Below are 13,531 nucleotides of genomic sequence, written 5' to 3'. Positions count from 1 at the left end.
TCTAGAGTCTAGGTACCATGTCTGTAGGGGATACTTTTGGTTCTACAGGTACAATGCCAAAAGTTTTTGGTGGAAACAGGGCTTTAGTTGTCAAGTCTCTTGTGGCAAGACTCAGTTTTTGGTGACCCATCTCCCTGAGAAAGCATGTAGGAGTTGGGTTGTACTGGCTGTCAGCAGGGGCCAAATATCAGACCTGATGTGACCTTAATGTGGAAATTCCTCATGCTGCAACTCCTATAGCTGCTGGCTCCTCAAAAAATCCCACATTCCATCATCATCTCATTCATTTGCATCGAACACGCTAACATCTCAGTTGACACAGTCATCATTTATTGAAGTTAAAGTGCAGCAAACAACCCATTTATCATGAGTCAGTCTCTCGTGCAGTGCATCTACATCCTGTTGAGCAGCTGGTTGACTGTAAGGCTGGCCCCGCCACCCTCCATTCCTGACTCCTCTACCAGCACTTTCCTCTGGAACTCCTGCAGGTGGAGAAAAGCATGAAGAGGAAGAGGGAGGACAATTAAGATAGAAGAGTTTTCATCTGTCATCTTTAGTCCCTCCCACAGTATTTGATTGATGGGAGGTCTCTGTGAAGTCTAATGCCAAATAAAATAGAAAGCATTGATTACTTGGTACCACAGGGGCATGCCAAAAAACTGCGTGATAACAGTGTTGAACTTTTCACTGTGCCAGGCAGCGATTTATTTGAGTAGCTACTGACAAGTCTCTTTACCAGCGCCTGATCAATGACCTTGAACTGCAACCACTCTGTAACTTGATCAACAAGCTCAGGAAGTAGCTGGTTTCAGATCTTTAAAAAAGCTTTTCTGTTCTGCAGGTGCTCTGAAACATTAGAAGTCTTGTGGCTGCTGAAATCAACACTCAGTGGTGTTGACTGTTACAGTAAGCTGCAGCATGTCAAACATCAGCACCTGGTTTGTCAGTTGTGTATTGGACATCAACAGTTGGTCCGCTGCTAAGTTTCAGATTATGGTGTGTGTGTGTGTGTGTGTGTGTGTGTGTGTGTGTGTGTGTGTGTGTGTGTGTGTGAGAATCTCACCCTGAATCTCCTGAGTCTTGCCAGTCTGTCTTGCAGAGTCTTCTCCTGGCTGGAGGTCAGCTTTTCTATATGAGTCCGCCACTGCTGCTCTCTCTCCTGACACACACGGGACACATGCTGTTATGGGCACCTCCATTATACACAACAATACTGAACATCAAGATGTAGTTTTAAAGCTGCTCCAGTCCATAATGTTATTTTAAATATGGATCAAATGACTGTGTAATGTTGATTGAATCACTTTCAGTGATTTATCACCTGACTCTGCAGTTACCCACAAGTCTACACAGTGTTTTAGCACCTTTCAGACCATTGTTTTGATTGCCACAGAATTTAGCTGTTTTGGTTCAGTCTCACCGCTCTTATCAGCTCCATTTCCAGCCAGTGTTCAGCAAGAAAAATCTATAATTAACAAACCTACTTTACACTACATGTCCAGCACCAAGCAGACTTTCAGATAGTTTTCACATTTTAGTTTTTGTGTGTAAAATCACTGCAGTGACTGTCTCGCACACAGAGCACACTGGACACATCGCGCTGGCTGCCAAACACACTCTGCCCTAAATGCTGTGAACATACAAACACTGGTGACTCTTGTTGCCATGATTCACTGTAAAGAACCACTGATTAGCAGGCTCATTTTGATACACCAGTATTCATGAGGTGCTTTATGTTGACCATTTATGGTTGGTTGAGGATGTATAGAGGGTGGGATTTGTAGCTGATTCATGTGCAAACAATTCCAAAATGATTTGGGATTTATAAAGGGTAATAGTGCACTGGCAGCTGTATGCAGAGTTCTACAAATCAGAATATTTTTGAGGCAACCCATTTTCTGCTTTTGTCCGCATGCACACTTTTACTATGGATCCTAGACACTGTTTTATAAATAAGATCCCTGAGCCTGTCAGTGGCCAAAACGAGTATTTTTAATGGACGTACACTGATGATATGAAGATGCCCAGTTTTAAAAATTGTTGTTTCCATCACACAGGATCTAGGTTGAAAAAATACCAAATTTACCCTTGAAGCTAACAGGAAAAGGCAAAGTTTGAGCTGATTGCATTCTAATCATAATGTGTTCTGCGTGCATTTACACCTGGCATTAACATGCCTTTTCACTTACCTGGTTGTGATATCCAGTCACAGATTGATTGTTAATGCCAGGGGTAAATGGTGTAGTTGTACATATCAGAGGGACCCCTGCCTGCATACTGTGTGTCCATGCTCTTAAGTCTTTTTTATCACTTAGATGCAGCTGAAAAGGTGTTAGCAACTTTGTTGCGAGAACTTGCAAATGAGATTGAGAAGTAAGTAAGCAGTTTTAATGTGCTAGGGGGAAAGGCGGTGCTGTGGTGGTGCTTTGGCACATGCTCAGGTCATTTTTGTTTGATGGCAAGAAGATAAAAATCTTGTAGTCTTTCATTATCTTGTAAATTATCTGCAGTGGTTAAGGTTTCTGATGATGAAGAGTAAAGTGTTACAGGGACATTGTGTAACATTTTCAGTTGTTTATTGGCAAAAGTCGATGTCTACATTCATAAATATGTCATCATTGGTGTATTATTACCTCCACCAATAATCTGACTTATTCTCGTAAAAGGAGAATTTCGGATTTGTTTGTACATTGGGTGGGTAAGTCGTTTGGGGGGTTCTATAACATTTCACCATCTTGAAAATGCATCCGCCAGCAAGGGACATATAGCACTACCAGGGAATAGCCCCACCTTCAGCGTTTCCGTTGAGAGCCAGGCCAGCGCTGTGTGACTGAGAAGCCAAAGAAGAGGAGCAAGAGGTGCTTCGCTACTACCCCGGCACTACTGCAGCATAACAAAGTCCCACTCTTTGAGCATAATTCAGGATCATGCATATGTAGCATCACGGGAGACGGAATCCTCGTCGCCAAGAAAGCGCAAAAGGGAACAAAAAGGCAACGTGACCGGTGAATTCAAAAAACAAGGGTCAACATCAGAGTAGCCTTTCCCAGGTGGTAAGAGCTGCTGAAGGAGAAAGGTAATGCAATCACAGGCCATGACATGACGTGATGCTAGGAGAGGGATGAGGTGTGTGAGGTTGAGCCACTTGTCAGTTGTCAAAAGACAAGATGTGATTGGTTTGTTTCGATTTACACCCGCCCCAGCAGTTCTATGTTGTAAACACAGCCAGCGTGGTGAGGAGGGGGTTTGTCAACTTGCGTCATGTGTGTCTGTGTAGGAGCCTGAATGAATACTCCATGAAGTATCGGATGACATGATTTCATCAGTGTTATCATAGCTTTTTGGTACACAGTGGCTACCGTTGTTGCAATATGCCTTTGAAACAGTGAGGCGCTAGAGTGCGCTATCCATTTGAATATATGATTTCAATGTTAGATGGAAGAAATTCCTACACACGGTGGCTTTAATGATGCTTTGGGTAGGTTTAATTTATGATCTTTCCACCAGGCTGTAATGTGAGTGGTCTGTGTCTCAGCTGTACTATCAGCAGTACTATCTTAGATTAGAAAAGTTAGTCCTGAAGGTTCTTGGGTTGAGCTAAATGCTTCATTTACAGCAGGTGTCAATTACAAATCTCATCAAAAAAGTCACTATTTTACCATGTAACAAACTGATATAAAACTTTACTGATGGTGCATTGGATTTAAAGATGTCACAGTTTATAGCACAAATTATAAATTGCTCCATATAAACAAAGAACAAATATATGGACTCAATTTTGCAGCTGCACACCTGCTTTGGGTGGAAAAAAGCAAGCTGACAAAGACAGGAAATTGCAGGAAATCCACTCTAATATCGTAGAAATCTGTAGAAACATTTTGAAGGTCATAAAGGTCCCATGGTACAATGATATAACAGTACATACATTCTGTTAGGGCTGCTCCTCAGAGCCTCAAGTAGGCGTGCTCATGACATGTATGTCTGTGAGAGTGATGAAAAGTGCCTGCTGTGTATCCCTGACCTCAAATTGGGCTCAGTATTACTCTCTTGGATCCAGTTTCCTGCTGTGTGTTTGTATGTATAATTTTCACATATGTGAGAGAGAGAATGATAAATCCTTCAGGCTTGTGTATGTAAGACTTTAAACAGTTCAGATGGGATACATGTGAGATGGCCGAGGCCAGTGGTTCTCAATGGACCACGCCTGTCATCAATTAACATTTCCGTCATGCTGTGTGTGTGTGTGTGTGTGTGTGTGTGCGCGCGTGTGCGTGTGTGTGCGTGTCGGGGGAGCAGAAATGTTCAGAGGAAGTTAATGTGAGCAAGGGAGGCATTAAGTTTAACATCAGTTTAAAGACGAAGACATGCTGACACATATGGAGTGAAGGTGAAAGCAGTTAAGCCGTTACCTCCCCAGTTACATGCGGCACACACACACAGTCATTTCAGGCAAACAACCAGGACATTCTTTCCAAGAAGGCCTTGAGTTGAAAATGAGCATTTGGACATTTGAATGATTACTTCATTCATGTTCTATACACACTTGTTCCGCTTCGTGGTGTGTGAAGAGGGGGTAGCACACTCTGAACAAATTGCCTTAAATTGGCAATCACTGACAAAATGACAAATTGCGTTAATACTCTTTTTCTGATCCAAACACAACATCATGGTGGCAATTTGCCATCTGGCCAGTGGTGTTGGTTGTAGAGTAGAGTGACAGTGTGCAGAGCAGTTGGAAGGGCTTAAGGCCCAAAAGTGCAAACTGTCTGCAGAGTTGTGAAAGCGTCCCTCTGGAGCCCTGCACACAAGATAATATTTGCTCTATGAATTCATTGTTATATATTGGATACATTCTTAAACTTTAAAGGCACCGTATGTAAGAATGTGGCCAAAACGGTTACTGCACTCAAAATCAAAATACTGCCGAGAGTTGTGTCCGCCCCCCTCCCCTACAGATTCGAGGCTGCTGGACAGCGGCATGCTGGAGACTGATTTGTTTGCCCACAGGCGGCTGCCGTGGCAGGGCCGCGTCGCTGCATCCTTGATCTTCGGTTTTCCAGCGGGCCATTCGAGCAAGTCCGGCTTCTCTGCTGCTAACGCTGCTGCTGGGATACAGCTGAGGAGAAGCTGGCTGCTAATGCCATGTACCGGGACACTGCTAATGCTGCTTGACAATTTGTATTTTTGCACAAACTTTATATTTTGAATTTTGTTGACTCAACTCGCTACAAGCCTGCGTTGGTTTGCTGTGCTATTTTAGTGGGAGGAGAGCTTCAGTCTCGTTGCACTACACTGGGCCTGTAGAGAGGCATTCAGAGTCAGAAAATACAGTCTCAAGCAGGAGGCTGGGAAAACTGGTGGAAAAAATGTTAAGAATCAGTGCAGTGCAAAGTGAAGTTAGGACACAATACATATGGAATGAGCCCAAACAAGCAAGTTTTAGTGGCGGTTTACTAGTGCAAAATCTTGGTGTGCCCCTGTAGTAAATATGAAGAAACAATTTAAGAAAGGGCTATCATTTTATCCCACTGTGTGTGCTTATGCAGCATGAGTCCTGTCAGACCAAAACCTCATCTCCAACTTGAACTTTGAGATGCAAGGAAAGCTTCATTTTCAGACTGACATCCGGGCAGTTTGAGGTTTTCAGTGACGAAAACACACACATTTGTTTTCAGAATTCCAAATTTTTCAGAAAATTCTTGTGGATTTCAGCCCACTGCTTTAAACTGGGGTGAATATATATATACAACATGCCAACTGGTCTTTAAATGGAATTACATGTAATTACTGTTACTGAAATTAAACGTACTAAAACTCAAGACAAGAAATTATGCAAAGAATTCAGAGATGCAGTTATGGAGTCTGGTGTAAAAGTATACCCAGAAGGCTTTAAGCATTCTTTGGAGCTCACCTCCAATGCCACTGGGATCCCGCTGGGATTGGAGGCACTAAAGGTATCACTTGTACTGTTATCACGCTGCACTCCCTGAATTTAGCTGGCAGATTAGCAAAGAAAAAAAACCTGGTTGGCTGGAATCCCTCACATATATAAGACTTTAACCATAGTAGTTACGCAAAAATGCTTTTCTTGCCTTCTTTAAAAAAAAAAAAAAATAATAATCATGTTTCAAATTATATAACAAAATTCAACCAGCATGGGGAGGTTAGTTTCAAGACAACATTTTGGGAAACCAACCATGAAATTTAATATATTTTGCCACCCTTGTCTTTCTTCCTAAGAATTACATTTGAAATTGCATTGAAATGTACCCTTGTTAAAAAATAGGTTGTTGTTTTCTGGGTAGTTTGGTCTCATTTATTATAATCTGGGAAAGCAGTTGTTTTTTTACAGTGTATTTATGGAATCCCTTTGGCTTGACTGTGGCATTCCAGCGGCATGCGTGCGTGTGTGTGTGCGTGTGTGTGTGTGTGTGTGTGTGTGTGTGTGTGTGTGTGTGTGCATGTGCGTGCGTGCGTGCATGTGTGTCTGAGGTTAAGTTAGGATTCAGCGGAAAGTACATTCCATACAGAGGTGAGAGTGACTGTCCTCTTTATCAGGGTAAATGTTGTCATCAGCTTCCTGCCTGTGTGTGTGTGTGTGTGTGTGTGTGTGTGTGTGTGTCTGTGTGCACATGAAACGGAAACACTGACGACAACAATAACAGCGCATGTCCCTTGCTGACCTCACACACTCTTGTCAGAAACGGGGCGGCTGCTCAAAGCACCCACAGCTGCTTTGTTTGTGTGTGTGTGTGTGTGTGTGTGTGTGTATGTGTGTGTGCGCAGTCCATGAGGATGTCCGTCTGTTTTGACAACTGTGTGTGGTGTTTTTAAATGAATATACAGTGTGAACTCACTCCAGCTCTTTAAAATGCCAAATATGTGTTGTTGCTGCTGTCAAATATGCTCCAACATGTGTGTGTGTGTGTGTGTGTGTGTGTGTGTGTGTGTGTGTGTGTCTATGTTTAGCGCTGTGAAGTGTGAGTGAGGTTTGAAGCGACTGATAAGCCCGGCAGTCTTGACAGAGGGCCAGAGATGTGTTTCCCGCTCTGACGTTTCCATGGAAGTGAATCTGATTTTGCCTTGAGCAGTGAAGTGAACCTCTGAGGTAAATTAACACTCATCGATCAGGAGTCACACTGCCTCATGGCTGATTGTTCAGACCACCGTTTCCATTAGGCTGATTATAACAGCATGGTCTCATGAAACTTTAAGCACAGCGTCTTTAATGTGAATAACGAGCTCCGTTCACAGAGAGGATTAACCGGAGGAAACACAAACAGAAAGAAAACTGTTTGACAGTGGCTAAGAGAAATTATTCGGGGTGTTGCTGGCTGAGGTTAGGCACCAAATCTTTGGATCACAACAGGCATCAAACAAAAACATAGCAAGGAGAACTTACGGGCTAAAATCCAAAATCTCTTTCATATTATCAGAGGTTGGCTTAGCAATAAATGTTGCTGACAGCCAGGATGATCTGTCATTACATAAGTCAACTCATTTTACTATAGCTTGGCTGCCAGGTGCAACCTGTGTATGTGTGTGTGTGTGTTCGTGTGGTGTGGTGTGTGTGGGTGGGTGAAAATTAAAATGTACAAGCAGGCATTGGCAAGAGTGTATCCTGAGGAGATTAAAGCAGCAGCAGTTGAGGCTGAACCAGTGTCGTTCAGCAGGAAACTTGCAGTGCAAGTGCTGAGAGTAAAGAGACTGTTTGATTTCACAAATGTACAGACTTGTAGAGTGTGTCTTCCGTGTGTGTGTGGGTGTGTGTGTGTGTGTGTGTGTGTGTGTGTGTGTGTGTGTGTGTTTGTTTACCTTCTTGCTCTCCTCTATTTCTTGGAGTCTCTGTTTTTCCAGCTGCTCCCTCTCCAGCCGCCGACGGACCTGAAACACACACACACATACTATGCTTGTTTGTGTTTTAAAGGGAAGTGTTACAATAATGGACTTTGTGGTGTTAAGAAACTAAATTTTCTTTATCTCTTACCCTTTCCTCCTTTTTGTCTCTCCAGTCATCCTCAAAAGCTCCAGCTCCTGCTGCCGTTACTTTTGTCGTCCTCTCTGACACTCCCAGAAAAACATAGTCTTCTTCTTTACACAAACCTCTCATTGACTAGAACCAGAAAAACAGCCATTCGTCAAATGTGAAACTTGTATACTTCCGTCTGGATTCAAATTGCCCTGACTTAGCTTGTTCTCATTCCCAGGTCATCAAATATAGATGTTTTGTCAGGTCCCTCAGCATGTGATATCAACGCCAAAGCTACCATTTTGCGTCTTTCTGAGACGAACAGGGCTTTTAATAACTCCAAAAAAGAGAGAGAAAGTTCGCATCAGGCAGGAGGGAGGGGAGGTGGATGGGTCGAACAAAACAAGACTTTCACCCAGGAGATGACAGCCCACGTCCTGTGTGAAACCAAAAGTCAGCAATGTTTTAATGTTCCGTTATGTAACTAATTTACAATCATTGTGCACTGACGTCAGTCACGTGACCTATTTACGTCACGTTACATTATTCCTACCTCACAAACTTAGTTATTTTAACCAAAAACATGATGTTTTTTTTCAAGACCTAACCAAGTACTTTTGTTGCCTAAACCTAACCGACTGTTTAACAATGTGTAACCATGTGTTACAATGTGTTTCAGCTGTGTGACACGCTAAGGGATGTCCTATGCCTTGCTATGAGATGCCGATGGGCAGGCCAGCCAAGCAAGGGGGGACAACATTTTGAAAAGTGGGGGAATGGCTGAAAAAATGACCAGGAAATGACTATCAAATCAGCAGTGAGCAATTTTTTTTTCTTCATTTCTTCATTCAATCTTGAGGGCTACTTTAATTATTGGTCAAATTGTCTGCATAACTGAAATAGCATAAAGTGTACATGGCTGTGAACTCACAGTTTTCCAGTTATACCCAATTTATCCAATTCAAGACTGCTCAGGTACCCCAGTATGTGGAAATATTTAAATACACTATTTTGAAAAATGGCAAGGTTCCTTTTCCCCTTGCTAAAATGTAGTGTAATTTTGGAGTTATTTGCCCCCCTCTCTCTGACAGAATAGTACAAAATGGTTAGTACTAGTGGATGCCTTAGGTCCTTGAATTTAATATGATACCTATGTCTTCTCTGTAGCTTTAAAAATATGCCCGATACAGAGAGTTTTTTATTGCTAAAAATAACTTGTACTTAATCCAGTACCCATAATATGAATGGGGTGGTATGTTGTAGATTTATACTTTCGAATGTTGTGGTGACATCTCTGCATGCCAAACTGCCAAGTCTGTCAATATATGCTAAACTTCACTACACCATAGACTGCAGCTCCTGCTGAGCTCTGCACCAGGGACAGTTGGTGATTTTTGTGTTAATGTGAGTTTGTTGGGACAGTTTAACGACTCAGTGTTTTCTCAGACATCAGTGCTGTTGCTAGAAGAGAGCAGCTCCAGAGACTGCAGCAACAGAAAGTTGACCCACTGATCTGATGGGTGTCAGGACGGTCCACAATCAAACCCCCAGTGCAAAAAGGATCAAATACAGGTATCGTTTGACTGGAGATGTTTCATTGCTACAGGTGCTTTTTTTATTGATACCTTAAAGGTAGCAAGTTCAGGTACCTAGTCCTAGTTCTAAGCTGCACAGGCTGAGATTGGAGAGACAGTGGCAACAGGTGGCCTGAGGCAAAGAAACAGCCACTCTTAAAAAACATAATAACATCTCAACTAGAGTGTGCCAGAACCCATCTTGGAGACTCTTAAGTAAGGATAGACCGATACATCGGCCGGCCGATATATCGGGCCGATATTTGAGTTTTTTACTTGTATCGGCATCGGCCGATACGCGCGTGGGTTCGCAGATTTATTTTTCCCTGGCACTTTTTTTCATTTGAAAGTATGTGATTAATTTGAACAAAGCTGTTGAATCCTACTGTGTACAGTAGTTGTTGTTTTATTTATGCTTCAGCTTAAATATTTGTTTATTTTTATAAAGACATTACTGGAAGATTTAAGAGCACTGAACTCTTTTTTTTTATTTGAATGTATAATAATAATAATAATAATATTCTACCTGTTCTACCTCAACTTTCCATCTTGTTTTAGTATTTTTTACTGTTCAATAAATGTTTCTTATTTTAAACTTGAGACCTGTAATATTTGTTATCATTGTGTCATTTTTTTTGATGTAAATTGAGGGAGCAAAAGCAGTATTGGCCCCAAATATCGGCTCAAGAAAATCGGCAGTCCATAATCGGTAATCGGCTAAGGGTGATGGAAAAAAATCGGTATCGGCATCGGCCCTAAAAAATCCATATCGGTCTATCCTTACTCTTAAGTCAGCTGGAAGAAACTTCTACTGTCTGATAAGGAAATCGTTCTTTTGTCAATCAGACCAAAGCCGTATTTGGTGCAAGCCAACCACTGAACATCATCATAGACATACTGAAGCATTAGCGTGTTGACAGTATCATGATGTGTGGATGCTTCCATGCAGCGTACCCAGGATGACTTGTGAGGGAGTCCAGATCTCGATCCAATCTAGTATTTGTGGCTGGAAAAGGATTTTAACTCACAATCCCCACACAACCTGACAGAGCCTGCACAAAGAAGAATGAATGAAAACTTGCTGTGTCCAGATGTGCAAAGATGATGGAGACTTATCCACACAGATGTGCAAGATGCATCTGCTTGACAGACTTTTGGAGTGTGACTACTTTTGCAAACAAGTATGCTGTATTTTATCTTTTTAATTTATTTAGACCACTTTGTAGACTTCTGAAAACATCAAAAAACATCTGAGCAGGGTGATTCATTTTTATAGGCTTTATAGACTGTTAAGCAACACCCTCATTTGCAGGTCACAAGAGGTCAGTGAATAGTAGAGTTTGAAAATGATGCAAATTGGGCCTTCAGTCACCAGATATCAACCAAAGTATCAAAATACAAATGTAGAACAAATTTAATGTGGGACTCAAAGTTGTTTACTGCTGGTCTGTTATCAGCTTTTCTCAGGTTTGGTTCCACTGAAATATATTTGCGTAAGAGTCATCTGCCAGGTTGATGTGGGATCGATAAGGAATGAATACATGAGGGAACTTGCTAAACCGCTGCGACTGTATGCTTGAGCGGTTTTAATAACTGCAGTCCTATCCCTGTGTAGCCTATTGTCTATATAATCAAGTTGTTGCCATGGTTCCAACAGTACCTGACGTACCTTGGACATTGGAATACCTTGGAACCTTTTCATGTGAGTCATCTCGATCCAGGACAGGTGCTGCTCATGAGACACAGATAATCATAGTTTAATTTAAGAAATTTAAGGCATTTACATCAAAAGTTCCATAAATATGTCAGTGAGGTATTTACTTTAGCTCTGTTACAGATTATTTTGCAGTGTTTCTGCTACATTCTGCTAAATTATTGCCGTCGCTGCTGCTCCTTCAAAACATTTATTTTGCAAATGCACCACCACCGCTCTGAGACATCTGTGCACTTGCACAGCACAGCAGCCAGTATAGTGAGGAGAGCAGCGGTGAAGGGAGGGGGGAGGGGGGGGTGGGGGAAGGCTCATATTTAGGGATGCACCGATTGGCCGAATATTGCAAAAACCACATATTCGGTATTCGGTGGAATAAGTGAAAAGCAAGGCCAAATAATAGCGGCGTGTTTTGATAACGCAATCAAACAGCATGCGGCGACGAACGGAGTAAAATGTCGGCAGTGTGGCGATATTTTACTCTGTCCGTCACCACACTCGCATTTGCGACTAAAAATAGTTTTGTACGGGCAAAATAAATCATTCAGCACGCTGTGCGAGTACAGATTTCAACCAGCAGCAGAAATGAAACGGCGAATCCCGCCGGTTGTGGGTTGAACAGGGGTCACAGACACGGACAGGATGTATTCCTGTCAAATACGGCGGCGCATGATAACGGCTTACTGGCGATGGAGAAGTCCGGCTCCAGGTGAATAACTTGTTGTCATGACTGCCGAGCCATGGCGGCACACAGTATGTGGCATATCAGAGGAGAAACGAGCCGTTCACATTTCTCTCTCTGTGGCAGGTAACGGTCCACAAACCTCACCGCACTTAGGGACTGTTCTTTACTTATGAAGGGACTTGTCAGGGGAGGAGGGTGGCTGGTTGATTTTTGGTTGATTTTTATTTCATTTATTTATTTTATTTTGATCCCCCCTATGTTAATCACTTATTGATGCTGTTTTTGAAGTATGATTAAGTCAGTAAGTATGGATGGAGGGATGTCTCTCACCCCTCCCCCCGCCACCCCCGCTGCTGAAAAAAATCCTAGAGGAAACACTGTTTTGTTTAAAAAATAGGATCAAATATTAGCAGTTGGGAGGAAATAAGATCAAATAAAGCCAGAGTAGTCATTAAAAAATCAATCAGGCACTCACCTGTGGGTCAACACCAGCTGTGTTCTCTCAAACCAGTCAAACCAGTATCCACTGTGCTGATCAATACCTGTTGTTTCCCTCTGATTATACCCTCTCTCTTTGATGCCTCATAATAACCATAGATCCTTTTTGCTTCCTTCTCTAGCTTGAAGTCCCAACAGGAAGTTTCAGATCAGTTATAAAGGGTTTTATACAGTGACGGCGTGCAGCCTACATGCTAGTTATTTCCACAGTACAGTGACAGAAGTGCCACTGTCCCACTAATAGAATCGAGAAGCCAGAGGAGCATAATGGATAGTTCGGAAGCTTTTCAGGTGAGATCAGTATGAGGCCTCAGGTCAGTGTATCAACCTTTACCAACCAAAAGGCCACATGGGAGTTAACTTACAACTTAAAATAATCAGTGTTAGTGTAAAGTTATATTCTAGAAGCAGTTTTCCATCCAACCAAAGAACAAAACTTACTGGAAAATGAAAAAATAAAAATAATGGTTTCATGTTTTGTGAAACACCTGTACTAGCTTTCTCTCTGAGACCTGGATGAGAGGATTGATGCCGTTCATGTCCTTATACTAAATATGAAGTTACTCCTGCTCATCTTACCTTAGCCTCAATACTGGAAACAGTGGGGGAACACTAGCCTGGCTTTTGTCCAAAGGTAAGAAATTCTACCTAACCTCACCTTTAAGTGCTTGCTAATAAACATGCCATCTTTTGTTTGTTTAATTTGTACAAAAACTAAGTATAAAAAGCACCAAGATGTATTTTAAGGGGGGTTTGGGCCAATGACAACAAGACTCCCAAAAGTCACTGCTGTCAGTTCAATGAGGAGAGACAGGTGAATGAGGTAAAGATAATTGTTAATACAGATTACAGATGATGTATGGTTGAGATTTGGAACTCCAGAGCGAGATTTATAATCGAGGGGCATCTGAGCAGCACACACTGATGGTGGTAGTGGCCGATGAGTCTAAAACTGATGGCTGATGAGGCTGATTAATCTGCAAAGACTAGATGGTGATAAGGAGATGGAGGGTGTGCACAACTATTGCTAGAGCTGTTATTATGCAAATGCAATGAGATATTACATGTTTATTAGTGAACTTTAAAGATGCTGG

General features: G+C 42.1%; 1 protein-coding gene across 1 annotated transcript; it reads right to left on the bottom strand.

The window, feature by feature from the left end:
- Positions 1-309: 309 nt before the first annotated feature.
- On the bottom strand, positions 310-12,853 carry LOC117248915 (uncharacterized). The gene is made up of 6 exons (XM_033614139.2): positions 12,415-12,853; positions 11,213-11,272; positions 7,988-8,113; positions 7,816-7,884; positions 1,064-1,159; positions 310-482 (listed from the first exon to the last, which is right to left on the bottom strand). Exons 2-6 carry the CDS (start codon positions 11,252-11,254, stop codon positions 393-395), a joined length of 423 nt encoding a protein of 140 aa, XP_033470030.1. The 5' UTR covers positions 11,255-11,272; positions 12,415-12,853; the 3' UTR covers positions 310-392.
- Positions 12,854-13,531: the final 678 nt, after the last annotated feature.

Source organism: Epinephelus lanceolatus, chromosome 23 (genome assembly GCF_041903045.1).
Source record: "Epinephelus lanceolatus isolate andai-2023 chromosome 23, ASM4190304v1, whole genome shotgun sequence".
Classification (NCBI taxonomy): domain Eukaryota; kingdom Metazoa; phylum Chordata; class Actinopteri; order Perciformes; family Serranidae; genus Epinephelus; species Epinephelus lanceolatus.
The sequence above is the reverse complement of the archived record's forward strand: the minus strand, read 5'-3'. Positions and strand labels throughout refer to the sequence as shown.